This window comes from Athene noctua, chromosome 4, assembly GCF_965140245.1.
Source record: "Athene noctua chromosome 4, bAthNoc1.hap1.1, whole genome shotgun sequence".
Lineage (NCBI taxonomy): Eukaryota > Metazoa > Chordata > Aves > Strigiformes > Strigidae > Athene > Athene noctua.
The window spans coordinates 29374226-29400407 of NC_134040.1; the positions used below are offsets into that span (position 1 = coordinate 29374226).

The window sequence follows — 26182 nt, forward strand, 5'->3', positions numbered from 1 at the left end:
GCAGCTGCTTTTCAAAGGATTTAGTGTGTCTAAGCAGACACTTTGGAGCCAACTGAAGTATTTCCAGTTATAAAGTAAGGTCATCTGATGAATAGTTGGCTTCTGCTACACGGTGAGAGGTGTTTATTAGAATGAGATACTTTCTAGCCTTTACGTATGTTAGTGTTTTGGAGCTGTTGGAGAGAGGTATTGGTAGCAGATGTCACCTATCAGCGCGTTTTGAGGTTTTTTTCCCTTGACTACTGATTATTTCTGTGTTTCTAGGTGTAATAATACTATCTGTACAGTTGTGTGCTGCGTCCTGCGGGGTCGTGTTGTTCGGGGATAAATATTGTTTGAATCTCTCACAGGAGGGATGCACCATGTTGTTTAAGCACTAAGTAATTTATTCATACTGTAGCAAACGGTCCTTGATTTTTAACTGAAGGTGGTAAAGAGAAAGTATTACCTGTGTATGTTAGAAATAAATACCTAAACGTACTTAATTTCAGAAGATGTTCCAAGGGGATTTTTTTAATGGTTTGGAAACAATATAAAGGAATGACTTTTAAAGACTTGCTTTCTGCAAAAGGGAGTTTGGTTTATATGTTCCATGGCTGGCTGACCTCAGTGGGGAGGAGGAATATTTTCAATTCCAAGGGAGGATTTTAACTTACCCAACATTAGCCATCTAAAGTGTAGACAAAAAGCCTCTGTAGACCATGGGCAGAAACTACCTTCAAAATCTGTCATCTTACTAGGGGGGTAATTGTGTGTCTGGAGGTGCCTCTCCATACTTTGATTCTCCAGATAAACTTGGAACCTAACTTCTACATGTCCAAAGTTAGGTGGGTTGAATACCTGTCTATATAGTCCATCTCTTAACAGTTATTTTTAAAAAAACTTTACGTGACTGCCCTTTTAGCTCCCTTCCACTAGACCATTGGTAGTGAAGCTGCTTGGGTGTCTGTGGTCAAGTTCATTTTAGAAAAATAATTTTATTTTAGAAAAACATTTTGATATACTAGTGGCATCCAAGGATGTATCAGTACCAGATGGGTTCTCCCTTACTGCCTGTGCAGACTGGCTCACTGTGAGCTCACTGTAGACACAGCCACAGTATATTGTGCAAACATGAAGATACATTCATAGTTAAAATAAAACCTGTTAACATTTTGGTATTTTTAAAACTTATTTAGATGTTCAAAATTTTCCACTCAATTTAGCCTAAGAATGCATATTTGATTTGCTTTATTTGCTTTTTGTGTGATAGTAGGTACTAATAATTCAGAAATGGAACAAAAGAAGATTGAAGAGAGAACTCAGAAGCATTTGGATGACTATGCCAGAAGAGGACTGCGCACTCTGTGTGTTGCTAAGAAGGTATTCCTTGTAATACATATTTTTAAGAATGTTTGCAGTCTGTGACCAACATGAATGTTATCACCAGTGGAGCAGACATCACCGTTCTAAAGAGATGCTTCCATTGCCACATCTTGTTTATCCTCATGCTCTTTCAGGAGGAATTTGTAAGTTGACTCAAATCAATTCCTGACTTCCGTTAGATTGCCATAGTTGTTGTCAGTTTTAGGATGCCAAGTAGCATATTAGCCTAATCCTAAAACAGGGGCTGTCAAATAATCCAATATTTTTTCAAGAGTCCTGAGCAAGTCTCCTTGTGTGAAACTTACCCTGTTTGGAATTCAGACATAGAAAAAAAATTGTCAGACCTGTTTTATTGGGTTTCACAAACAGTTTGCAGTGTTACAAACTCCAAATGCAAAACGCAAGTGATGTTTTGATTTTAAATTCAAAGCTGCTCAGAAGTAAAATTTCATAGGGATTGAAACAGGCAAGAAACCTCTTTACAAAGCCTTATGCAAAGTGCAAGTCCGGGCTGTGTAGCTGTACAGTCATCAAGCCATACACAGCTGTTCGATGATTCTGTGGCTGTGTCAACACTGCAATTAAAGAGCAGTAGGGAGAGTATACTATGCTCACTGGGCTGCCTACCTTCCATCTAAATGGAAATCTGTCAGGCATCTCCAGGAACCTGGAGGGTGTGAGTAACCTGGTTTGTGAAGCCTGGCAAAGTAATCTAAGACTATGAACGTAGTACTAAATCCACGGACATGTTGGGCACGTAAGTAATGTTCTGCCAGGGGCTGTACTTCTAGCTTCAGTATGTGGACAGCAGAAGTAACTGTGAGGACATTTCTGAGGCACCTTTGAAAACACAATACAGATATATGCCCTATGTTTTTTTCTTCCTCTGTAGGTGCTGAGTGATGCAGAATATGCGGAGTGGTTAAATCATCATTTTTTAGCAGAAACCAGTATTGACAACAGGGAGGTGCTGCTGCTTGAATCTGCCATCAGGCTTGAGACTGAACTAACTTTGCTGGGTAGGTAGAAAATGCTGTAACTCCCAGGAAACTGTTTATGATGTTCATAATTGGAATTTACCTGCAGGGAGCTGTGCTAACCTCAATTTGTGTAACACATAGCTTTCTTCAGACCTAGAATTTATTGTCACTTTTGAATTTTCGTAAATCACGCTGGTAAATTTGTACTAGTTGTAAAACACACTGAAGACAGCTAGTGCTCTTCTGTTGTTTGTAAAGGGTAAACTTTCACTGTTAGGGTTTTGGTTTTTATTGGCTTTCTTTTTTGTGCTCACTAGAGTTTTGAAGTATCACCATAATAAGCACATGAAATGATAATAACAAATCACAGGCCTGCCTGGGCAAACATTCACAGGGATCCCACTTCTGGGCATGTTTTCTATCAATGTTGCATTTGTGGCACAGCAGGTATGTTTGTGCTATGTCCTCCTATAATAACACGGAGATAAGAAGTCAGGCATGCTTCTGAAAGAACTATTCATTTGATGCTTATTCAGCAGTGCAGAAATGGGGAGGCCAAAACAAAATGCAAAACATTTGGTGTAGATGAGCAAAAGGTAAACTGTAAGCAGTCTGGGTTAATAGCTCTAGAGGACTGCCCAGCAAATAACATTTGAACAGCAAAGCGCACAGGTCTGACTGTGGTGGTAAAGGCAGCTCATGCTAGAACCTGAATAGAGACAGATCTTGTCATGTGGAAGGGTGTTACTTCCCTTCAATTTGTGCCACATCTGCTCAGGACAAATGCCATAAACCTTGATACTAAAAGGAATTCTGGAATTACTGGCTTCAGCTTCTGGAGGGAAGCCAGAGCGGTGCTTCTAGGTGCTGTAGTTTTAAGGGATGGTGTGCTACACATGTACCCTTTTGCACTAGAGTCAGCGGAGTGAAGTGTAGTTGCTGTGGTGACCTGCTGTCCTGCAGGCCAAAGCATTTTTTTGCTTTGTGTCTCTGGTGGGACACTAATCCATGTGGGTTGGCCCTAACATTAAATGGGAGTGAGAATAAGAAGGGTAGATGGTTTCATACTGCCAAGGTGCTTATTTTCAGTACCTCTGTTGGATTAGTTACCCCTGCTTGCAGCATATGTACATTGTGATCTGCGGAGTAGAACTACTTACAGCACTTCTCGTTCTGCTTCTTGGAGCCTTCCTTTGCTTTCTTCCTAAACATTATCTGGTGTAGCTGCAGCTGTAATGCTGACTGTCCTCTTAGGACTGACAAATTAAGGCTTTGTCCTCAAAGAACAACAAGCAAAAATTCAAATAATCTCAGTATTGTCAGGATCATTGAGGACAGCCGTGATGTGTAGTTCACTGTGTAGGCAGGTGTGAAATCCATATGGCTATATATAAAGCCTCAGGCCTTTATTTGAATGGAAATCTATTTCTGGAAAGAACAGTCCTAATGTGCAGTGCTTAACTAAGCACAGGTCTGGATCTCAGCAGTGTACATACTAAAACTGGCTTCTGTTGGGTTATGAAGTGCTCAGATAGCTCAGAAGTGGGGAGTGTTAAGTGTATAGAGTGCCCAAGCTGAAACAACATTTTTCTCTCTTCCTTCGATGCTTGGCAGTGTCTCTCATAGAAGCTTGCATGAAATAGATCCCATCATCTTCCTTCTGTCTCTCTTGACTTGCATCAAAAAGGCAGGCAGAGTGCAGAGCAAGGACCTGGAGGCTTTAATTTTCCTGGTGATCAGGGGCCATGAGCGTTGTGTCTTGTTGGCAGCTGCTTACTGAAGAAATTGCTGTAGGATCAGAAAGTTGCCTGACATTTTGGTTCTTATCCATCCCCATATGATAGTTCTTTATATACAAATTGCTGACACTAGAAACATACCAGGAGGGAAGACTTTGAAATTTTTTATTGTTTGTCTTTCAGAATAAACTTAGCTGCAACTGGGTGCAGTTTATTTCTGAAAAACTCTATTAGCCTGAGAATCCCACAAGGCAAACCATGTCTCCTGGTTTATGATTTAATACCATTTGTATTGTGAAAAAACTATGAGAGTGGCCTGTACTGTAGTAAATCACTGACACTGCAGCTTTTCAGCTTTTTTTTTTCTGCTTTATGCTGATGTTGTGTTACCTAATTGTTACCAGAACAGAAGATTTTATAAGCCAGTTTTAGGGACACAGGTCTGCCTGCTGTGCACACCGGAAAAGAGGGTATCTTTGTTAAAGGCACTGTATTTTTTTCTTGAAAATCTTTCTATAACCACTGAGGGGTGTGTGTTAGAGCAGGTGTCTCCTCCCTGTGGGGGAATATGTCATGGCTGGCATCTCAGGAAGGAGGAAGGGCAAAACACAGACTTCAGTGCTATAAATTGAAAGGACCTGGGACAGGAGGTACTGCAGCGATGAGTGGTTGAGAAACCTGATGATGAATGGCACATCTTTGTAGCAGTGTGCAAAAATATGATATAAGAAGAGAGAATTTTGGTATGAAAAGGTGAGGGCTTGGCACAAGAAGTACAGAGAATTCAGCCTGGAGCAAAGCTGAGAATAAGGAAGAGAAGTGGGCCTTGAGATAGGAAGGATTGAGGTGATAAATGAAAGAAGGTTTAGGGGTAGTCTGAGGTAGGAGGGAGTAGGAATAATGGAGTATATTTGTCACGAGAAGCCTGGGAGTCTGTGTCCCACAGCCAGTATGGGATGAAACAACCATGAGAATGAGAAAAGTTGGCTTAAAAAGGGTCTTGTGAAGAGGCCTCTGAGACTGTAACGGGGATATGTGTCAACAGTCTCACACGTGGTAGGCTCTGAGGCAGAACGATGTGGAAGGGAGGAATTCCCAAACATGTTCCAGTAGGGCGTCTAGTTTGGGATGTGGATACACACAGAGGACCATCTTGTCCTGTCCCTTGCAGTTTTTTGATTTTGGACATACAGCAGCACTAATCCTTCTGCTTGTCTAAACTAAGGTGCCACTGGCATTGAGGATCGCTTGCAGGAGGGTGTTCCAGACACAATACAGGCATTACGGAAAGCGGGTATAAAAATATGGATGCTGACAGGTGACAAGAGAGAGACAGCTGTCAACATTGCCTATGCTTGTAAACTGCTGGAACCAGACGATAGAATCTTCACTCTCAAATCACAAAGTAGGGTAAGTGGAAAATTACACTTCAAAAATTTTTTTTTTTCTCTGCTGAAAAATTCAGTCAGGCTATATCACAGAGCAGTACAGAAAAATAAAATGCTCTCTGATTTCCCAACTGACCAAAGACAGCATGATTTCTTGGAAGATGAAAATACTGGAAAACTGATGGTTTGCTTCCTTGTGGGTAAAATATTAAATCCTTTATATGTATGTAACATCTGTTTCTTTATATACAGTTCCTAAATGATGATTTATTATTTTAATTGAATAGGCTGCTTAATATCTCTTTGTGGTAGGTTAGAGAGTTGACATGCTTCACATGTTTTAGCGATTTCAAACAGCTGTGAGCTAGAGCATATTAGCAATGTAATAATTATTGTCATGCAAATTCTATTGAATTGTGTGCTGCTTTGTGTAATATATTCCTTCAGCCCTGCTTGTCTTGCATAAATGTACAAAGAATTGTCTCGTTAAAGTACACTGCACACTACTCAAGAAAACTAATCTGCTAACAGTTTTATCAGAGAAAAAGCCACCTTCTCCCCAGCACCCAGTAACTGAGTCATGTGATAAAGAGTTTTGTGTGTCAAGTTTAAACCTATTTGATTGTTATGTCCTCTTGTGGATGCTTATAACCAACTGGCTGTTTTTCACATCTTGATTTTTATCAATTTTGGGTTTCTTAAAAGAGAAATTAATAACTGTAACTGGTAAAGCCATGTATGAAATGTCTCTCCTCAGAGCAGAGACATGAAATCTGAGACTTCTTTAAAGGAGTGGAGGATTTTTCTAAGACCTTTTGTTTTTCTTTTTTTCTCTGCTTGTATGTTACTTTAGAAATTCTGTTTGTATCTGCCATAAAAGATTTTGTGGCAAGTGATAACTCTGGGGAAAATAAAGTGAAAAAGAAAGGATTTTTTTGTCCAGTTGTATTTGAGGAAAGCTTGGGGTTTGATTTTTGCTAACACTTCTTTTCTTCCTTTTTTCCTACTGGAGAATGAGTGTTTTACTTAACAGTGAGAACTGAGCCCCTTTTGAAGAAGTGGTCATCCTCCCTCTAACTGGGCTTTGAAATAAAATTAGACAAGATTTGATACTATTGCATTTCAAAGTAAAATAATGAGATTTAAGAATATGTATTTTGTATATGTATTCTATATAGCGTGCACATTACATATATTGATATCAGTAATCTTTTGGACATCTTATATTGATTCTGACAAGGCGAAACTGCCATAAGGCTAGTTCTTCAGTAATTCATTGCAGCTCACCTATAATCTGATTTGAAATGCAGTTTTGGCTTTGCATGCCAGACAAAAGAAACATAGAGAGCAGAAGTCTTCTATAAAAAGTCATATTTATATTACAGAATTCTTAATGGTTGCTTTTTCTGCTAGTCTGTGAACATTTTCTGATTTGCTTCAGTTTTTTCCCCTTTCCTAGTACAATACCCAAGTCAATCTACTTAAGCAAAGTTAAATCACAGGCCCTTTTATTAACAACAGACTGCATCCTTTGTGATTTTAAAGAGTTATTCAGCCTTATGTCTGAGACTTTCTGGATTCATGTGAAGTGTTACACAAGGACTTCATTTGATCTTTTCTCCCTATATATTTTATAAATTGAAAAGGGTGCCAGAACACAAACAGTATTTAATAAATTGCCTTTCTCTTGTCTTCAATTAGGATGCTTGTGCCTTGGTGATGAGCAAAATTTTAGAAGGCATCCAGAAGAATACTTCTGCCAAAAAAAACCCCAGTCAGAAACTTGGGAATGTCTTTGCAAGTCCCTCCACCCAAGCTCCAGGGTTCAGTGCAGGCTTGGTTATTGATGGAAGAACTTTAGAACATGTCCTTCATGACAGCCTACAGAATATTTTCTTGGAACTCACAGAAAAATGCCGGGCTGTGGTATGCTGCCGAGCCACACCACTGCAGAAGAGTGTCCTTGTCAGACTGGTACGAAATAAGCTAAAGGCAATGACATTAGCTGTAGGTGAGTCCTGTGGTAATCTTCTTTTCTCTGAAAAGAGGTAGAAGCCAGTTTCTTCTCACCTGTATTTTTGTTAATGTCTGTCACAAAATACACTTTACAAGGAAGATAATCCTTTGAATCGTCTTCTGAACTAGCAAATTTAGTCCATAAACTTACTCATGGTAATCAAAGCAACAAGAACAGCAGCAGTTGTGCAGTGTTACGTAACATGTACAAAGGAGCAAGCAAAGAGGATTTTCCTTGTCAATTCTCCATCACAACCCCCCCCCAAAATAGGGAGGGAGAGGGGAGATGACTGGCTGTGATTTAAACCACTCTTATTTTCTGTTCCAGCATACCAACTAAATACTGACAAAATTAACAGCTAATACCGAGGGAGAAAATAGCTCAGTTCAGTCAGGCCTTCTGCTTACTAATCTTTCTTGCTGTGGGGTTTTCCATAGGCTGCAGTGTTGGCCATAAAAATGTTTTTCTCTGAACTCTCTGGTGTTCTTGTATATTTGTATTTTCTTGCCACCTCCATGATGATGTGACAGCCAGCAAAGCTACCTCCAGGTTGCATTCCAAATAAGAAAGGTTACTTTTGATTTTTTTTCCTCTTTTTTTTTTTTTTTCTATAGGTGATGGTGCCAATGATGTCAGTATGATCCAGGTGGCTGACACTGGTGTGGGAATATCGGGCCAAGAAGGCATGCAGGTAGTGTATACAAAGACAGCTGCAAATGACATTGGGTTCCATTTTAAATAGGTTCAGAGTTTACCCTGGATGTCTGGTGGCTCCACAGTCCGTTACCATGCATAGGTGAGAGTTTGCAGCCTGAGCTCACATCCAGGCCTCAGCACTCTTCCAGGAACACTCAGAAGCTGAATGCTGCAGACAACAGAGGTTGCTTGCTGCCTGTCACCAAACTCCCTATTGCTCATGTCCTGCCAGGAAACAAGCAGCCTAAGCATCAGTGATTTCTGTGCAGTTGTGTGGTAGTAATAAAGACAGCCATGTTCCTACCTGTGTTGTGTTGGGCTGAGCTCTGTGTGTTAGTGTAAAATGTTGCATGGAGGGGCTCAGATCTGAGTGAGGGTAAGACCATGAGCACTATGTATAAAGAATCATAAAATAACAATTTCCAGCCATAGGCAAGTTGCTCACTTGGCAGTATCTGAAGCTTATCTTTAACAGTTTGGGTATAACCTATCCTTTCCTTCATGTGTGTTTCAGGCTGTGATGGCAAGTGACTTTGCAATCTCTCAGTTTAGACACCTCAGGAAGCTGCTGCTTGTCCACGGTCACTGGTGTTATACCAGGCTTACCAACATGGTGCTTTACTTCTTCTACAAGAATGTGGTATGTAGCTGTCCCATCCCAGGGAAATCACAGTTTTGTGTATTCGAGAGCACTGAAGTGTTTAGTGGAGCTTTATATTCTTTTTTAGTTTCTATTGTGAATGGGTTCAAAAAGACACAAAAAGCATATGTCAAACAATTCAGTTTCCCATGATGTCTGCAGAGACCAGAGAGACTCATCCCTTGGATTGCATTTCCCACTCAAAGCTATTGTCTGATTTGAGTAAACAGTGGGTAACAGGCATTACTAATGTGGTGACAGCATGAGTATTTAAACAAGTCATGTCCAATTTTGAAATGTAAAGCTGTGTGCTAGACAAATATAATTTCAAAGTGTGGGATTGGCATGAACTCCAGCATTTATACTTAATTTTCCACAGATTACTATAACCAGACCTAAGATCTGCCTGTTTTCCTCCTCGCTTTTAAAACATTTGTCTACAGGTAACATTTTATCATGTCATCTCTGACTTTTCAGGCCTACGTGAACCTCCTGTTCTGGTACCAGTTCTTCTGTGGGTTTTCAGGCACGTCAATGACCGACTATTGGATCTTGATTCTTTTCAATCTCCTTTTTACATCGGTGCCACCCATCATTTATGGTGTCTTGGACAAAGATGTGCCTGCGGAGATACTCATGCAGCTCCCACAGCTGTACATGATGAGCCAGAAATCTGTGGTAGGTTAAAGAATGCTTTGCCTGAAGCAAATTGAAATGGTCAGCATTTGAGCCATTTCTGTCTTTTTCCTTCATGGCTCACATCTGTCAAACTTGAAGTTTAAAACCACTTTCTCTATTAGAAAAACATCTAGGCCTGTGCACAAACGTATGTGCACAAATAAAAGCTGTTTTTTTCAAAAGTTGTTTCAGCCATATGCCCAATCTTACCGGACAATCGGATGATAAGAGAAGTTAAGGACTTCAGTGAAGCAATGTACTAGATAAACATTACCAGCTTGTACACTTCATTCACTGCCTCAGCAGTCATGCTTCCTCAAAATTAGTTACTTTTAAAGATAAGGGCACTAGATACTCTTTTTTCACTGTCATATAAAGGTCTCAACTGCAGAAGTAATGCGGAATGGATAAGAACCAGAACAGATTCCTTTCAAATAATCCTGAAGAAAGTTCTGTCGTTCAGGGTTCTTTTCCTCTTATGGGTGTGTGCTGGAATTTGCTGGTGGCACTTTGTCTCCCATCTGAAGACACCGTACATTGTATCTTCTCTGTAAGTAAATTCTGTCCAAACCTTTGGCACAGAAAACCATAGGGAGTGTGGAGTAGTTTCTAAATCAAAACTATATAAATCAGTAAGCTCTTTCCTGGTTTCTGCTTTGCTTAGCATGAATTCTAGCATAATTTTAACTTTATCTTTTTTTTTAATTTAACAATTAAAATAATATTTTTGTTATAACAATTGAAGGCAGTGACATACAAAGCCTGAGATGGAATAGATACTAGTAGCCCAGAGACAAGAAACATTGAGCATATGAGTTGCCTAAAACCATTTTCTTTAAGATCACAGCCTTTCAATAGCAGACTTGACATTAGGAAGCATTTCTTTACAGAGAGGGTGGTCAAACACTGGAACAGGCTTCCTAGAGAGGTGGTCAATGCCTCAAGCCTGTCAGTTTTTAAGAGGCATTTAGCCAATGCCTTTAATAACATGCTTTAACTTTTGGGCAGTCCCGAAGTGGTCAGGCAGTTGGGCTAGATGTTTGTTGTAGGTCCCTTCCAACTGAAATAATCTATTCTGTTCTGTTCTATTCTAACAAATGCTATTAAAAAAATGAGCTACAACGTGCACTAGTTGTGCAGTCTCATCTTTATAACCTGGCAGAAGTCTAGATCTGGTTTAGACAGGAAAGAAGGACATACAGTGAAAGGACAATTTGTTTTGTTCACTTGTGGACTTTTACATTTCTTTTTACATACCCTCAAATATTTGATGTTTCTTGGTTTATGATATTTTTGCAAAACTAAGTACTCTTGGTACCGAACCAAGCCTCTATACACTGTCTGGAGAAAGTCTGTGCTTTGTCAGTCACAGAGTTTTGACTAAGTAAAGGTTACATGCCCTCAGGACTTGGCCCTTTGTTTTGATCTTCAGGATATATACAATGATCTGAGCTGCAGTAGAGGTTTTGAGGCAATGTAATCAGAATTACTGCATTACACAGTAGTTTTTCTCTGTTTTTCCCTTAAGCTTTATTAGAGATTTTCACTTTCATCCAGCACAGCATTGCCTTGCTCTGTGGTTGGAGTGGTTACGTAGTATATAATTTCCTTTCTTGCGTGGAAACACACTGAAATAATTGCTTTGAATTAAGTGCAGTACAGAAGAAAGAGAAATCCTTTGAAAGATACAGTATCACAAAACTGCAGCATGACATCACAAGTGCACAGCTCTGTACAAGCTATGAAAATGGACAGTAACTTGGATTCTTCAATAATTTAAAGCATTTCCCTGGCAGGCAAATAAGAAGATAAGGTTCCCACACCACCTCTGGAGAGCAGTTCAGTTTTTGAAAGGACTGAATGGCTTATTGAAGAAACCCATCTCTCTTCACTAATTGTAGAGGAAGTCCTGGGTGACTATGTAGCTCACCTGTGTGTCTCAATTTAGTGCCTGAAGGAATGGGATGTATCTCAGCCAGGGCACATCCAGCTGTGTTTTGTAAGCAGTTGAGCTGTCAGCAGTTTGCTGCCACTGAGTGAGGAAGGCTCTTTCCTTCTCCTCTTCTCCCTTCTTTTCTTCCTGTTCTCTGTTTTCATCCACATAGGTAAACTACCTTCCTTGTGCCAGCTCATTTGTCCCATCAGATCCTTCCAGGAGCTGGTTTAACTCACCACAACAGCAACGTGTTATTCCAGCGGAAAAGTGAATTGATTTGTCACATTCTAGTGAGTTAAGTTAGCACACAGAGAAGTCCAGTCAGCACAGAGGGACAACCAGCACAAATTAAGAGGCAGAAGCACATGTACCAAAAAGAAGGGGGTGGAGATAGAAGAAATTTGGGATTTGGCATTCAGTAATCGTAAGCTGCTAGGGTAACTCACTGTCCCCTACCCCTCTCCCTTCCTTAGTACTCAGGTAAGGCTCTGGTAGGTCTGTTCTGGCTGAAACAGCTCTAAGATCAGAGTTTGCAGATCTGCCTGCTGATCTAAATACTAACAGCTGGCTACATATGTGTAGTGAGCTCTTTATTCTTATTATCATAACACAAAAGATGCCTCTTTTTGGGAAGCTAACTGGAATTACTTTTGCAGATAATCTTTCTCCAAATCCAAATTAATGCTAATTAGGGATGCAGCAATTTGTTCAGTTTGTTTCAATGGCATTATTTTTTCTTACAGGCTTACTTGCCTTCAACTTTCTGGATGACCTTACTGGATGCTTTTTACCAAAGTCTCGTTTGCTTTTTTGTGCCTTACTTTGTAAGTGCTGGATATGCAATATGTTTATATGTTTTTACATACTAAAAACCCAGGCAAGTTAGAGAATAAAATTAATTTAGTTTTACTTCCTTATATATAAATATACTAACAGGATCATCATTGGAACTGAGCTGAACTGTGTGCATGGAAATATGTATGGTATTGAAACTATTCATGTCACTTTGTGTGTTAGGACTATACGTAAAGAATATATTACGCTAACCACTGTCTTCCTTTACAGACTTACTATGGCTCAGACATAGACATTTTTTCTTTTGGAAATCCTATAAACACAGCAGCGCTCTTCATAATACTGTTTCACCTTCTCATTGAGTGCAAGTCTGTGGTGAGTACTTTGTTTCCAGAAGGGTATATTCCTAACAGAGTGTGTGCATATAGCTTTCATTAAAATTAAACTGAAGAGCAAGCTTCATATACTAAACAGAAACAGTATAAAAGGGACAAAACCTAAATATTTCGTTCGTGAGCTCTCCTAATGCACCTGTCCTTGGACCCAATAGAATTACTGATATGACTAAAATTTAACAAAATTTGGCCCCAGAATTATTTGTAACTAGTGAAAGGACCCTGCCTTGTTAGGGTATGGTGGTTTTAGGGATGTCAGTTTAGTTTTGCAGATGGTAAAACCAACCAGTGATCTGCTGAGCCTCATTAGTTCCCAAAGCTTTCATCTCAAAGACAACAATGTGATCTGTTGATTTTGAATGCTTAGAACTGATGATCTGCTCTGTTGCCAGGATAAACAATTCAGAGGTATATTTTGGTGCCAGAACTAGAGAACCAATATGCTACAGAAATGCTATTCCAATTTTTAATTTAGTCTGCGCAGACTAAAGCCATCTGCATTAGCTTCGATAAATTTACACCCCTTACAAGGGTAATACTTGACTATTTTGCATAAGTTTAAAGAAAATACAATACTATTTATAGTAGAAGGACACAATTTAAGGGGTTTTATTTTTTCTCTGTTATTTTAAAAAATATTTTTAAAGATTTTTTCATAATGGTTGAAATTTCAAGTTGTAATTCAGTCTTTTCATTGTTCTTTTGGGAGCATGGCAGCAGTGATAAACATGTCTTTACTGAGAATATATGAGTAGCATGAGTGTATCCACACTCTGAATAGGAAAACATTACTTAAACGGGTTTTATTTAGCATTTTTAAATGTTGGCAAGCTGTCAGGTCTATGACACTGTTGTTTCCATAGTAACTATTATAGCTGTTTAGATATAAAATTACATAAAACTCCAATGTAGAACAGCTCATCAGTGTCTTGAGCAAGATATATAAGGGTGGTGTCATGTGAAGATCTCACCTCCATTTGCTTGCTTTCTCTGCTGCTGGACGATGAGGTGGTCATCTAAGGCAAATGGCACAAAAATGCTTTTCACAAAGGAGTCAGAACCTAAGCATTTAGTAGAATAAAAAAACACATTAAATGGCTGGGTTGAATGTGGTGAACTGTAGGAAGAAGATTCCATTCTTCCTGGAATGTTTTGTATAAAATTAGGAATATTATCTGAACAGAACTATCCTCTGTTAGATTAAGCAGCTGTCCTTGAAGGAAGAGGATGTGCATGTTCATGCATGCATGTGTACACACATACAGGTGTTACAGGTCTTTCTGTTTACAGCTTCAATCTGATTTATTTCCTTTTCTGAATTGCAGACTTGGATACATACAGTAGTTATAATTGGCAGCATCCTGTTTTACTTTGTCTTTGCTCTGGCTTTTGGGGCAACCTTCAAAACCCGCAACCAACCATCAAATCCTTACTGGATCATGGAAAAGCACATGACAGACCCAGTATTTTACTTAGTTTGCATCCTGACTACTTGTGTTGCTCTGCTACCCAGGTGCGTTTCTGTTTTATAGTTGCAAATTGCTGCTGTTAACAAAATTAGTTTGAGTCAGTGACGCTGTAAATCTCTCTGGCTAGAGGTCTTCCTACTCCCACAACCCCCAAAGTAAAGAAAATTTCATAATTCTACCAGACCAAGCCATGTGAGGACAGCTCTTTAGTGATATGTTCTCAAAGTAAATGTCAGTAAATAAAGAATGTATTTTGTGATGTATATTACATTAAGGTATTTATGTTATATTAAATACTATCTTTGGAGGGAAGAAACAATAATCTTTGTAACCATAGAGTTTATCATTTATATACAAATGAGTTAAATTAGGGATGAAAGTTGAACATGTACTATACATAGAAGTACTGTGCTTAGTCTGTGTTTATTTGTGAAACCATTTTCTGTTTGAAATTTATGTCATGAATATATATAAGAATATTTAGAATGAATGCATGTACAGGCTTCTTTGTGAGGTGGAAACACGCTGACTAGATTCACAAGGGGTCCTGAGTTGTGTTTTTATTGTGCCTAATGTTTAAGTGTTTTGCATCACGGAAGAAGTCATAACTCCAAGTTCAGTAACTCGTTCACCCTGGAAAGGCAGGAGTGTTGGTTGGAGGTCTCAGACACCAGCATGCTGAGCAGGGAGACACCTGAGCGAGGCAACAGAGAAAAACAAAGTGTGTGAAAACCAGTGAGAGACTTCATCAAACTTGGTCTAGCTCTATTCATTACCCACAGCCTTTCACTCACTGGCTGAACATGAACTCAAGTCTGCAGCCTATTAGCAAAGTGCCTCCAGTGCTAATTTATTATTCTTCTGTGTTATGTCTCTTTCCTTCCCGCTCACATCATTTCAGAAAGAGTGGGACTTGAAACTGACTTGCACAGACAGATACTGAGAGAGATATAAGGGAGAATAATTTCTATTTCCTCCTCACCTGATGTCTCTTTATATCATTAGGCATGGTTTGAGCACCCTTTCTGGATCAAGTGCTGCAGTGCAAGCTGCCTGTGTAGTCAATAGTGCTAGCAGGAAAACTGGCAGAGCTGTGGCTGTAGGTGCCTGCAATAGCCACCAAGTATTTGAGTCACAGAATCACAGAATGGTTTGGGTTAGAAGGGACCTTTAAGATCATCTAGTTCTAACCCCCCTTGCCATGGGCAGGGACACCTTCCACTAGATCAGGTTGCTCAAAGCCCCGTCCAACCTGGCCTTGAACACTTCTAGGGAGGGGGCAGCCACCACTTCTTGGGACAACTTGTTGAGGTGACTCACCACCCTCACAGTGAAGAATTTCTTCCATACATCTGATCTAAGCCTACCCTCTTTCAGTTTAAAGCCATTGCCCCTTGTTCTGTCACTACGTGCCCTTGCAAAAAGTCTCTCCTCACCTTTTTTGTAGGTCCCCTTTAGAGATACTGGAAGGCCACTATAAGGTGTCCCCTGAGCCTTCTCTTCTCCAGGCTGAATGACCCCAACTCTCTCAGCCTGTTCCCTTAAGGAAGAAGTGTTCCATCCCCCTGATCACCTTCATGGCCTCCTCTGGACCCACTTGAGCAGCTCATGCCCCCAGAGCTGGACACAGTGCTGCAGGTGGGGTCCCATGAGAGCAGAGTAGAGGGGGAGAATCAGCTCCCTCAACCTGCTGGCCACACTTCTCTTGATGCAGCCCAGGGAACAGTTGGCTTTCTGGGCTGTGAGTGCACATTGCTAGCTCATGGTCAGTTTTCCATCCACTAATACCACCAAGTCCTTCTCCTCAGGGCTGCTCTCAACCCACTCCTTGCCCACCCTGTATTTGTGCTTGAATTTGCCCTGACCCATGGGCAGGGCCTTGCACTTGGCCTTGTGGAACTTCATGAGGTTCACACGGGCCCACCTCTCCATCCTGTCCAGGTCCCTCTGGATGACATCCCTTCCCTCCAGCATGTCAGCCACACCACACAGCTTGGTGTCATTGGCAAACCTGCTGAGGGTGCACTCAATCCCACTGTCCATGTCACCAACAGAGATGTTAAACAGCCCTCGTCCCAACACCAGCCCCTGAGGAACACCACTCGTCACTGCTCTCCACTTGGACATCGAGCCATTGACCGCAACTCTGAGTGCAATCATCCAGCCAATTCCTTATCCATTGAGTGGTCCATCTGTCAAATCCATGTCTTTCCAATTTAGAGACAAGGATATTGTGCAGGACAGTGGTAGATGCTTTGCACAAGTCCAGGTAGATGACATCAAGTTGCTCTTCCCTTATCCATCAGCTCTGTAACCCCATCATAGAAGGCCACCAGATTTGTCAGGCATGATTTGCCCTTAGTGAAGCCATGCACTTCCTTATTTTCCATGTCCCCTAGCATAGTTTCCAGAAGGGTCCACTCCATGATCTTGCTGAGCACAGGGGTGAGACTGACTGGCCTGTAGTTCCCTAGGTCTTACTTTTTTCTCTTTTTAAAAATGGGGGTTATGTTTCCCCTTTTCCAGTCAGTGAGAACTTCACCAGACTGCCATGATTTCTCAACAGTGATAGATAGTGGCTTAGACACTTCATCTGCCAGTTCCTTCCGGACCTGCAGATGTATCTTATCAGGTCCTGTGGACTTGTGCACCTTCATGTTCCTTAGATGGTCTGGAACCTGATCTTCTACAGTGGGCAGTTCTTCATTCTCCCAGTCCCTGCCTTTGCCTTCTGTGTCTTGGGTGGTGTTGCTGGAGCACTTGCCAGTGAAGACTGAGGCAAAAAACTCATTGAGTACCTCAGCCTTCTCCATATCCCTGGTAACCATGTCTCCCTTTTCCTTCCAGAGTGGGCCCACATTTTCCCTAGTCTTTTTATTACTGATGTAAAAGCTTTTTTTGTTGCCCTTTATGTCCTTCACCAGATTTAATTCTATAAGGGCTTTGGCCTTCCTGACCTGATCCCTGGCTACCCTGACAGTTTCTCTGTATCCCTCCCAGGTTGTCTGTCCTTATTTCCACCCTCTGCAGGCATCCTTTTTGTGTTTGAGCCTGTCCAAGAGCTCCTTGTTCATCCATGCAGGCCTCCAGGTGTTTTTATCTGACTTCCTCTTTGATCAGGACGCACTTCTGAGCTTGAAGGGGGTGATTCCTGAATATCAGCCAGCTTTCGTGGGCCCCTCTTCCCTTGAGGGCTTTACCTCATGTGGCTATGCCAAGCAGATCCCTGAATAGGCCTCTTTGAACATGTCTCAGTCTGTGTCTTAAGCATGTTGGCCAGGGTTTTGCTGCACTCACTGGAGATCGTTACTGATCACTTTGGTTCACACTTCAGTTCAGCAGAAGGACAAATGGTGAGGTGCAAGAAACACACATGCTCTTCCCTCCCCATCCCTGCTCTCCACTTGGCTGCAGGTGGTAACAGTAGAGCTTTTTCTTTTACACACAGTAAATCTACATCACACGATAAATGAATAAATATTGTTCTAGGGCCTTTTGGTAGAGCTGTAGAGAGCCTAGGCAGGAGAAAGCTTTCAGCTCAGTGACTGCTTCCAATGTACAGGTATTCAATTTTGAAGAAGACAGTGTTTTTCATGGTGAATTAAATGCAGAGTATTTAGACTTACCAATGAAATTTCTTGAATCATTTGCATTCTCCCTATGCCAATACCTCAGAAGACGTATAGCTGTTGTGGCTAATTCAAGCTTTTCTACTTCAGTGATTTGGAGTAGAAGTGCCTATTACAGAACCACTGCTGTTACACATACCTTTTTTCCTTGCTTAGTTCTGATGTAAGTACTTTTGTAAGGTACTGAAAATCCACCATTCAGCAGGGACTTCGAAGATAAAGGGTGCTCTATACCTTCTAGGCTGAGGGAGTGAGATTGGGGCTTTCACTGGAGTTTCTAAGGAGCAGTTCTCCTACAGAGGGACACATGCTGGATGCCTTGTTGACTGAAAATTCACTGCAGAAGGCCGATTTAAACCTTTGCCTAACCTAAGTTGCCAGTTAAGTCAGTTATAATATGAATTCTGGAACATCACTTGTACTACAAATTCCTGTTACTGCATATGATGCTTTGTTTCTTTGGCCTTTGCTTTCATATTCATTCTTGCTTCTGGTAAATTCTCTGGCTTCTGCAAAAGTTAAGAATTTTAGAATGATGCTCTGCCTACTCTTCCCAGCTTTCTAGGGCTGTATCAGTGCACAGCAGCAGTGATAAACAGCTGCTCAGTTGGAAGCATGAATTTTTCAAGGCCTGATATTTTCCACAATGGCACTTAACTCCTTATATTTGCACTGACGTGCCAAGGAAACTCTAAACTGCGTGCTGATTTTGATGCCTTTTTTCTGGGGCCTAACGCTACAGACAGAATGCTCCACTTCCGGTGTAGTTGGGACCCTGGCCCTTCATTGAGGTTGGCAAGTGCACATGGCTGCAGTAACTAGTCTATAGGAGAACTGTGTTCAGGACAGAAAACCAGAAACCCCTGAGATCAGTATCTGTCTTTGAAAATGCCAGTTTTAAAACGTTCTGGTGCAGTTGCTGGCCTTATGGTTTATGTTTACAAAATGGCACCTGTAAAAACTGTTTCAGAGGCTGCTGCAGCCTCAGGGTTAGTTGATGGTGTTTGATTTCCACTAGTGTTGCTTGAAACAGTTTTGAGTCTGCTTCTAAAGAGCTTATTTGAAACTGTGTTTATTTTGCAGATACTTGCTGAGAGTTCTCCAAGGAACATTGTTTATGTCTCCGGTGGTGAGAGCCAAGCACCTTGACAGACTGACCCCTGAGGAGCAGAAGGAGGCAATTAAGAGATGGAAAGATGACTTCATTGTAAACGGTAGAGTGGAGTTCCAGGCCACTTCTGGGTCTTCCAGCTCAGCCACAGGTGCTATATCAGAGGAAGAAAGCATTGCCAGTGTTTTGCCAACATCTAAACCACCTTTTTGGGCTTGTTCAAGAGAAGGGTTAGTAGAAGACACCTCCTCCTTACCAGACATTCAGGATGAGCTTGAAACTACAAATGGCTTGAACTCTGAAAAGACTGTGTTTCTGAATTCGTCAAAGGAAACTAATTTAGATACATTTGGTGGTAATAACTCATGTGCCAAAGCCTCTGTGTGTACTTCTGAAGAGGGCAGCAGTGCTGTTTCTCTAGCACACAAAGCAGATCTTAATTCCGTTTTGTGTGAAGAAGATGCTTTAATGTATTTTACAAAGTTGGAATGCTAACTCTTTAAAACCCAGGAGTAGTAACTGCTGATCTATGCTACGTTGTGGTTTTGTTTTCTTCAGCCAATGTAGATGATGCATACATTTCCTTAAAAGCTTTTTTGTTTATAAAGCTTTTCAATAATTTATTAAGATGTTCAAGATCTAAATGGCTGGGTTGGTTTTTAGATTTTCTCCACACTAGACTTTGCATACTGCTTATTTCTTGTATGCAGAAGTGCTGAATCCCTCATGGTGTTATGGACAGGACATTGCATGAATATGGATTTGCAGGATGCAATTCAGGTAAGTCAGCCTGCTTCTTGCACTCTGGCCTACAATCCGAGCATGCCCTGGGATTCACCACTTGCTGAAGTATGAAGTAAAGAAGGGCTGGGATGTGGTGTTACTGGTTGGCTTGTTGCCAGACTCCTCCATTATGTGCATGCAGTAATTGTTTTAACCATTGTGGTTCAGTTTGCTCACCAGGCTATAGCACAGGCCAGCTCAGTACTGGGCAAACACAACTGTAACCATCAGAAGAGTGGCCCAGATCAGATGTAGGTGTCACGAGTCTCCCTCACCTTCTTCCACAAAAATTGCAAATCCTGGCGCAGCCTTTTGTTCTCCATGATAGTTCATCCTCCTGCTGCATTCCTCTTTTTTGTCTCCATATGCTGTTTCATATCATTCGCCAGTGACTGGACTTCTTTTCCTCCTCACCCAACTCAGATGTTGGCTGCATGGCTTTTCTCTAAGTTCTACCTCATGCCTGCACTGCAGAATTGTGTCCCCGGGGCAGTGGGTAGCTCCAGTCTGTCTTCAGGTCTTCTCTTATAAATAGCAGCTTCTAGCTGATCACATTACTCTTCTCCACTCTCAGATGCCTCCAGACTTTTTTAATAAACAGCTTCAGTATCTCTAAAGGCTGCTCTAAAGAAGCTGTAACCCATTGTATGTCCCAGATCAGAGGTCTGTTGCTCATCTGTCTTGGAGATGTCCCTCCTCAGCCAGTTTCCCACTGCTCTGCACACTGCTCAAAAGCTGGCTGAGGTGCATGTGGCTACTTCTGGATTCCAGACTGTCTGAAATCCTGACTCCTTTTTATTTCCCTCCCCTAAAAGTTACATAGCCAATTTATAGAGGAACTTAGGAGATTGTATCCACTAGCACCTGTTGAAATAAACAGCTTCCTCAAACTGTAGCTACTAGTGAATTATTAGTATGAGCCCATTTTTTGGTTCTGTTTCTGTCTAAAACTTTCTGCTTTCAAATTGCCAAGATTTGTGTGTTTATTTTTAGGCACCATGTTTGGGGCAAGGGCTCTGCTTTTTAATTGAACCACGAGCTTTCCATGTCAGTGATCAACATTACATGTTCCACATCTTTTAAGAAAGAATTTAAACAAATGCTGTGAGGTCTGAGACAGCTGCTGCTATGCAAGGGCAGATACTGAGGGCATGCTAAGTTCATTCAAATGCAGGTCACCGCATGTTACCAAAAGTTTTAGAAGGTTCTGTTTCCAAAAGGTAGAATGTAATTAGGGCTGACTCCATCCCTAGTGTTAGTGAAGAGAAAAATATCCTTTTTGTTTAGCCTGTAGAAGAAAAACAGTGGAAGGAGCCAGTGATGACAGCCATTTCTGCAAATATTTTTTTTAATTTGGTTCAACATATGACAAAATATTTTTTGGTAACTTCTGACATAGGGTTAGTGGAGACCTTTGAAGTGATGGCAGACATTCAAATTCTAAGAGATCATGTTGAGCATGTTGGTTTGCAGTTAACAATTTTCAGATGTTTGCCTGCAGCATCATTCTTGCTGTGGGGTCACCTTGCCAGGAGTGAACTCGAGGTGTCCTGAGTGAAACAGCTTTCTCTACAAACCACAGGAACTCCCAGGTGTCAAGAAGACACAAACAGCCAATGGGTTGTGCAGGGAGATTAGCTGGTACAAGGGCAGAATCGTACAGGAACACACTTTCTGGGACTTGTGAAGTCATCTGCTCTGCTCCACAGCCCCAAGGCAGGCCCGGCTCTACCGTTAGCATTCCTGGAAGACATCTTGTAAAGGACCCCAGAGAAGCAGGCCAGGTCAGTGCTTTCCTGCCCTCAAAGTCAAATGTTGGTTTTGTTTCTATTGTCTCATCTGAATGTTTCTTCTGCACCTTAAATCTATGACCTCTCTTCACCTGTGGCCACGAAGAACAGATTACTCTGTTCCGTGGTTCTGCAAGTCTGTGACTCTGACTGAGGTACGTTGAGTTCTCACGGAGGAGCTCTGGGACTTGCAAGTGACCTGAGGAAGTACAGGGCTCAGCTCTCTCCCCTTATCTCACTGTAAAAAGGAGTTTGGGGGACAACATGGGCCTGTGACCTGCCCTCTTGTTGCCTCTGCTGTGGGAGCAGAACCCACCAGCATGTTTGGCAGGTAGCTGTCTCGGGAGTTTGCGCTTGTATCATGCAAAAGCTGCACAAAGAGACGTGACTGGCAGTCACCTCTTAGCCCTGAGGCCAGCTGCATGATCCCTCTGGGACACTTAAATTGCTGTTCTGCAGCTTTTTACAAGCCTGGTCACCTCACTACTCACTGCTTAGTGGAGTGAGGCTTTCAGGATCGATTCTTAAATTGGATGAAGGAGGATTTCATCTGGGTCTCTCAAGTGTCATGCCCTGTGGGTTGCCTTGAAACTTTAAGTCTTTTAGAAATTTCTCTGTGGTGAGATTGTAAGTACTTTTGTATGCCTTGAAGTGGTACAAAATAACACACACTTTTATTTTCTTGATGTGTTGTTTCACTGATGGTGTGTGTTGCTTAAAATTGTCCACTATAGATTGCGTTCTTTTTGAGGACACTGATGAGCAGTCTAAATGATAAATTACCCATTGTGTAAAATCCTATCTTTTATCTTTTTTTTTTTTTTGGTGGACAAACAGCAGAAATATCTAAGGGCTATCTGCTGTTTACTTGCAATTTTTTACTGAAGGGGAGATGAGGTGAGTGAGTCTTTAGTAAGCTTCAAACTGTAAATTGGCCACATCTAAAGCCCTGTCAAACAAAAGGTGCAAGTGAATTGCTCTTCCTTTGCTTCTCAGTGGTTGAATGTTTCCTTCAGTTGTTTTTAGTCCTGGAGACATCGCAATTGCTGCTTGCTTCTGCACCCCTGCACAGCATGGCCTGACTTTTCCATTTGGAAAACAAGCTTTTTAAGATAATTTCACAGGTGTCTTCCAGATGTCATGAAGGAAAGCAAGCACAGCATTTATACTTTTGATTGTCAGTTTAAAACAAACCAAAACAACCATCTTCAACTCCCTCAGACTTTGTAGTTACACCTAGAGCACCTTTAACTCCCTTTTTGATGTGCAATATCTGATTCACAGAAAAAAAGATGCTTTTTTAAATGTGGGATTTTTTTTTTTTTTTTACAGCAGCTGCACCTGTGCTAAACATTTGCAGGTGGCAGTCAGCCGCAGCCTTCATTGGGTGAGTTTCCACAGCCCAATGAGCTTTGGTTTGTACCTGGGCCCAGGTTGAGCTGGATGTTTGACTCAAGCTGTGGTTTTTCCCTCAGCCCCCATGATGCAGCACAAGGGTGAGGAGCCACTGCTGCAGAGCCCCCACCACTCCTGCTGGCCCTGGCTCTGCTGCTGTCAGACCACCCTTGCTCTCTGCAGGGGCTCACAGGCGAGTTCTGAAGGTGACAGTGTGAAGATGGTTCTCATAGCTGAATTTCAGTGTGTTTTTTGTAGTATTTGTTCCTGTTTTATTCTGGTCATGTTACTTTTGCCCTCATGGTCCTGGATACCTTACTGTTAGCTACAGTAAAAGGGCAAATTTTAAGTTTCTGTATGTTTATTATTTTTATTTCAGCATGTGTACATGTTGAAATGCTGCATACCAATTAAAATGAGAGATGTTCTTTTCAAACTAATTGTATTCCTGAGGAAAGCCATAGAACAAAATGTATTCAGAGAAATTTGACTGCAGCTTTAGTTTTTCAGTTTCAATCCAGAATAGTTGTTGGCAGAGTTATTCTTGATAATGATCTCTACTTGAAAGCACACATGCAGAAGAAACTAAAGGTTGTACAGTGGTGGTACTGCAGAACCTCCACAAGGGCTGTCAGGGCTGCTTAACAGAGATAGATAAGGGTATGCAAATACCTTTTTAAGGGTTTGTTTTTTTTTTTTAGGCATTATTGCTGAAGTTATAACTTCACACCTCTGTGTTGTTGTTGAGTCTCTCTAAAGATTAAAACACATTTTCAACAGAGAAGTTCTTTGGAAAATTACTGTAAATTTTTATTAGTACAGCTATAAAGACATCTGCTTAACTGTGCGACATTGCTTCCATTTGGAGCTACAGCTGTGGTAGAAGTAAAACCAACAATTGTTACCTTACAGTGAAGGCTACACTTGTAAGAGAAACAGCATAACTGTGACCATAGCCGTTATGTCAGCACACAGGGAAGGGCTTGATACACTGGAAGAAGGAGTCTATTTCATGTGCACACATAAAAAAAAAGCAGTATAAAAATACATTTATAAAATTACAGATTTCCTCTTTACATGGAATGTTGTATCAGACACAGTTGTGGGGAAGGAAAAGACCCAACTGCATCCTCCTAAAGCCATTTGGGATGGGACTCGGCCTGATCCCATACAGCAGGGGCTGGACCATATGTTCCAGCAGGACTCTCCCTCATTCCTTGGGGTGAGAACTGCCTGGAAACTGGTGACAGGCCAAACCCAGTTAATTAAAATGTGTAATTACATATTCTCATTTGGTAGTGCTAGTACCTACATGAAATGATGATGTGCTTTACAAAATTCAGAGCTGCTAACCACTTCATCTGGTGGGGGGATGTCAGGCTGGGCTGTTCCTTTCACAACAGCACCTCTTTTGGTTTTACTTCTGGAAAACAGAGCTCCCTGAACCCTGCCTGTCACCAGACGTGTCAGAGGGACAAGTGGGGCTGCCTGCGCCATGGAGAAGAGCTGAAGTGGGGACTGACCTCCAGCTTCCATAGCCTTGGGGCAAGGGCATCAATAACCTGCTTCATCTATAATCTACTTGCACTGAAAAAACATGGTCACGGCTGCTTTTTCTCATTTATAGCTGGAGAAGGGCATTTCTATGTTACATTAAAAACAAAATCTTTAATGTATATATAAAACAAAACCTAGGAAAGCCTAGAAGGGTTTTCTTTCTGAGCATGAAACAGTGATAAAATAGTCACTTAAATAGAGTTTCAGAATCCATAACATAAATACTGAATATTTATTAATAATGCTGTCTAGAGCGCTGTCTAGTGTGTCTAATGTTAGCCATGTTAAAGGAGAAGATACGGAAAGAAGAGGTAAACCTTCACTAAAGCAATAGTCAGATCTATGTAGATTAGTTGTAACGTGATTAATAGTACCTGAAATGTCCTTTAGTTAGCTCTTTCAATGCATGTTTCCACATACGGCAGTCATGGTATTGACAAGGCCCTGCCATGCTGTCATGGGGGCATGCCAGAGGTAGCAGAGAGGGTAATTATATGCTTTAGGCTGGACTCACAGGTCACCAGGCACAGCACTGAAAACAGGCAAATTTGAAATGTGTTGCTCCCCAGTGAAATTCAATCCTGTAATCCTCAGGTTCCTGACTCCTCCTACTCTGGCCTCTCAAAGCTGTGAGCTGGTGGGACATCACCTACAGTTGGCGGAGTGCTCTGTGCAGTAGGCAAGAGGCTAAGCCTTCACTCCAAGAAAGCCTGGCTGAAAAGTATTCGAATGGAGCTTGGCATCTCCTTATGGTGCCAGAGAGGAGGTGTGTCCTACCTCCTGCTGTAGGGCTTGTTGGGCCTTCACTGATGAACTTTGTTTAACATATTTGTAATATTCATTTAAACAGAAGCGGGAATTGAAGTCTTTCATCATTCTCAGCTTGCTTTCTGCCTTTTTCTTTTTCCCAGTTCTTTAATCTTGCTAAGCAAAATGAAACTTTCAGTGCAAGATACTAGAAGAGACCTATCCAAAAATACCCACTTTTCCCAGTATTTGGGATACTCCTCTCACTGCATCTTTTGCACTTTAAATCTTGCATTTTTCTGTATCTCACCAGATGTTCAAACTAGTACCTTGAGGAGGGGAAACCATCGCAGTGGCATTTGCCAACCCTGTTATGTTTTTAGAGGGCTGGAGACGTTCAGTGCACACTTTATAGGCTGAACACACTACACAGAATGGGAAAAAAAGCCAGTGGGGCATAGACTTGATAAATGTGCTGATCAGTGTTGTCAAGGAACGGGTGTCTCCTGGACACATTAAGACATTGAAAGTTTCATAAAATTAAGTGGTAGAAACTGTCCAAAGCATCTCAACAACTGAGTTTTGGTGTCAGGTGCCTCAAGTGGTAGTTATCAGTGTGTTGGCCAACTGGTCTCTCCATCACCCTGTAGAGATGCCCAGGCTGGCTCTGGGAGGAGAAGCAGTGGGGCCCGGGTGACCCAGGGAAGTCAGCCAGCCCGCAGGACAGCACGCGTAGCACACGTGCTGCAGGGACATACAAACCCCTCGATCTCTCCCACGCATGGTGCGGCCATGCCTGGGGTTGCCCTCGTGGATATACGTCCTGTCTGTGCTGTCGGAATGCACCGATTTCGTTCCTCGTGACAATGAGTGAGTGAAAATGCATGTGCTACTAATTGAATAGTATTAAACTAGGTTATCAAAAAGGTTTTTCTATCCTGTGCTACTGCTTAGTTTGAATAGCTGAAAGGCAGAAAGTGGCAGATTCTTTTCTTTTAAGCCTTTTTCTGTGTTTGGAATAGCACCACAACACAGTTAAAAGAAAAGTCAAAAGGATTATTAATGCTACCCC

At 41.5% G+C, this 26182-nt stretch overlaps 1 protein-coding gene across 8 annotated transcripts in view; it reads left to right on the forward strand.

The window, feature by feature from the left end:
* ATP10D (ATPase phospholipid transporting 10D (putative)) overlaps positions 1-25965 on the forward strand; it is a 59108-nt gene extending 33143 nt beyond the window's left edge. Inside the window, exons 13-25 of one of the 8 annotated variants that reach the window (XR_012633549.1) lie at positions 1253-1362; positions 2258-2384; positions 5310-5494; positions 7174-7483; positions 8104-8180; positions 8700-8825; positions 9303-9503; positions 12183-12263; positions 12505-12609; positions 13955-14142; positions 18811-21405; positions 22744-22798; positions 22887-25965. Coding sequence is in view for 3 of the 8 variants with exons in the window: in XM_074904744.1 (XP_074760845.1) it covers positions 1253-1362; positions 2258-2384; positions 5310-5494; positions 7174-7483; positions 8104-8180; positions 8700-8825; positions 9303-9503; positions 12183-12263; positions 12505-12609; positions 13955-14142; positions 18811-19333 (2033 nt within the window). In the remaining 5 variants the exon portion in view is untranslated. Of the gene's footprint in view, positions 1-1252; positions 1363-2257; positions 2385-5309; positions 5495-7173; positions 7484-8103; positions 8181-8699; positions 8826-9302; positions 9504-9881; positions 10054-12182; positions 12264-12504; positions 12610-13954; positions 14143-18810 lie in introns of those variants that run through there. The other 7 variants (XR_012633548.1, XR_012633547.1, XR_012633546.1 and 4 more) reach the window with 7 other exon arrangements.
* Positions 25966-26182: the final 217 nt, after the last annotated feature.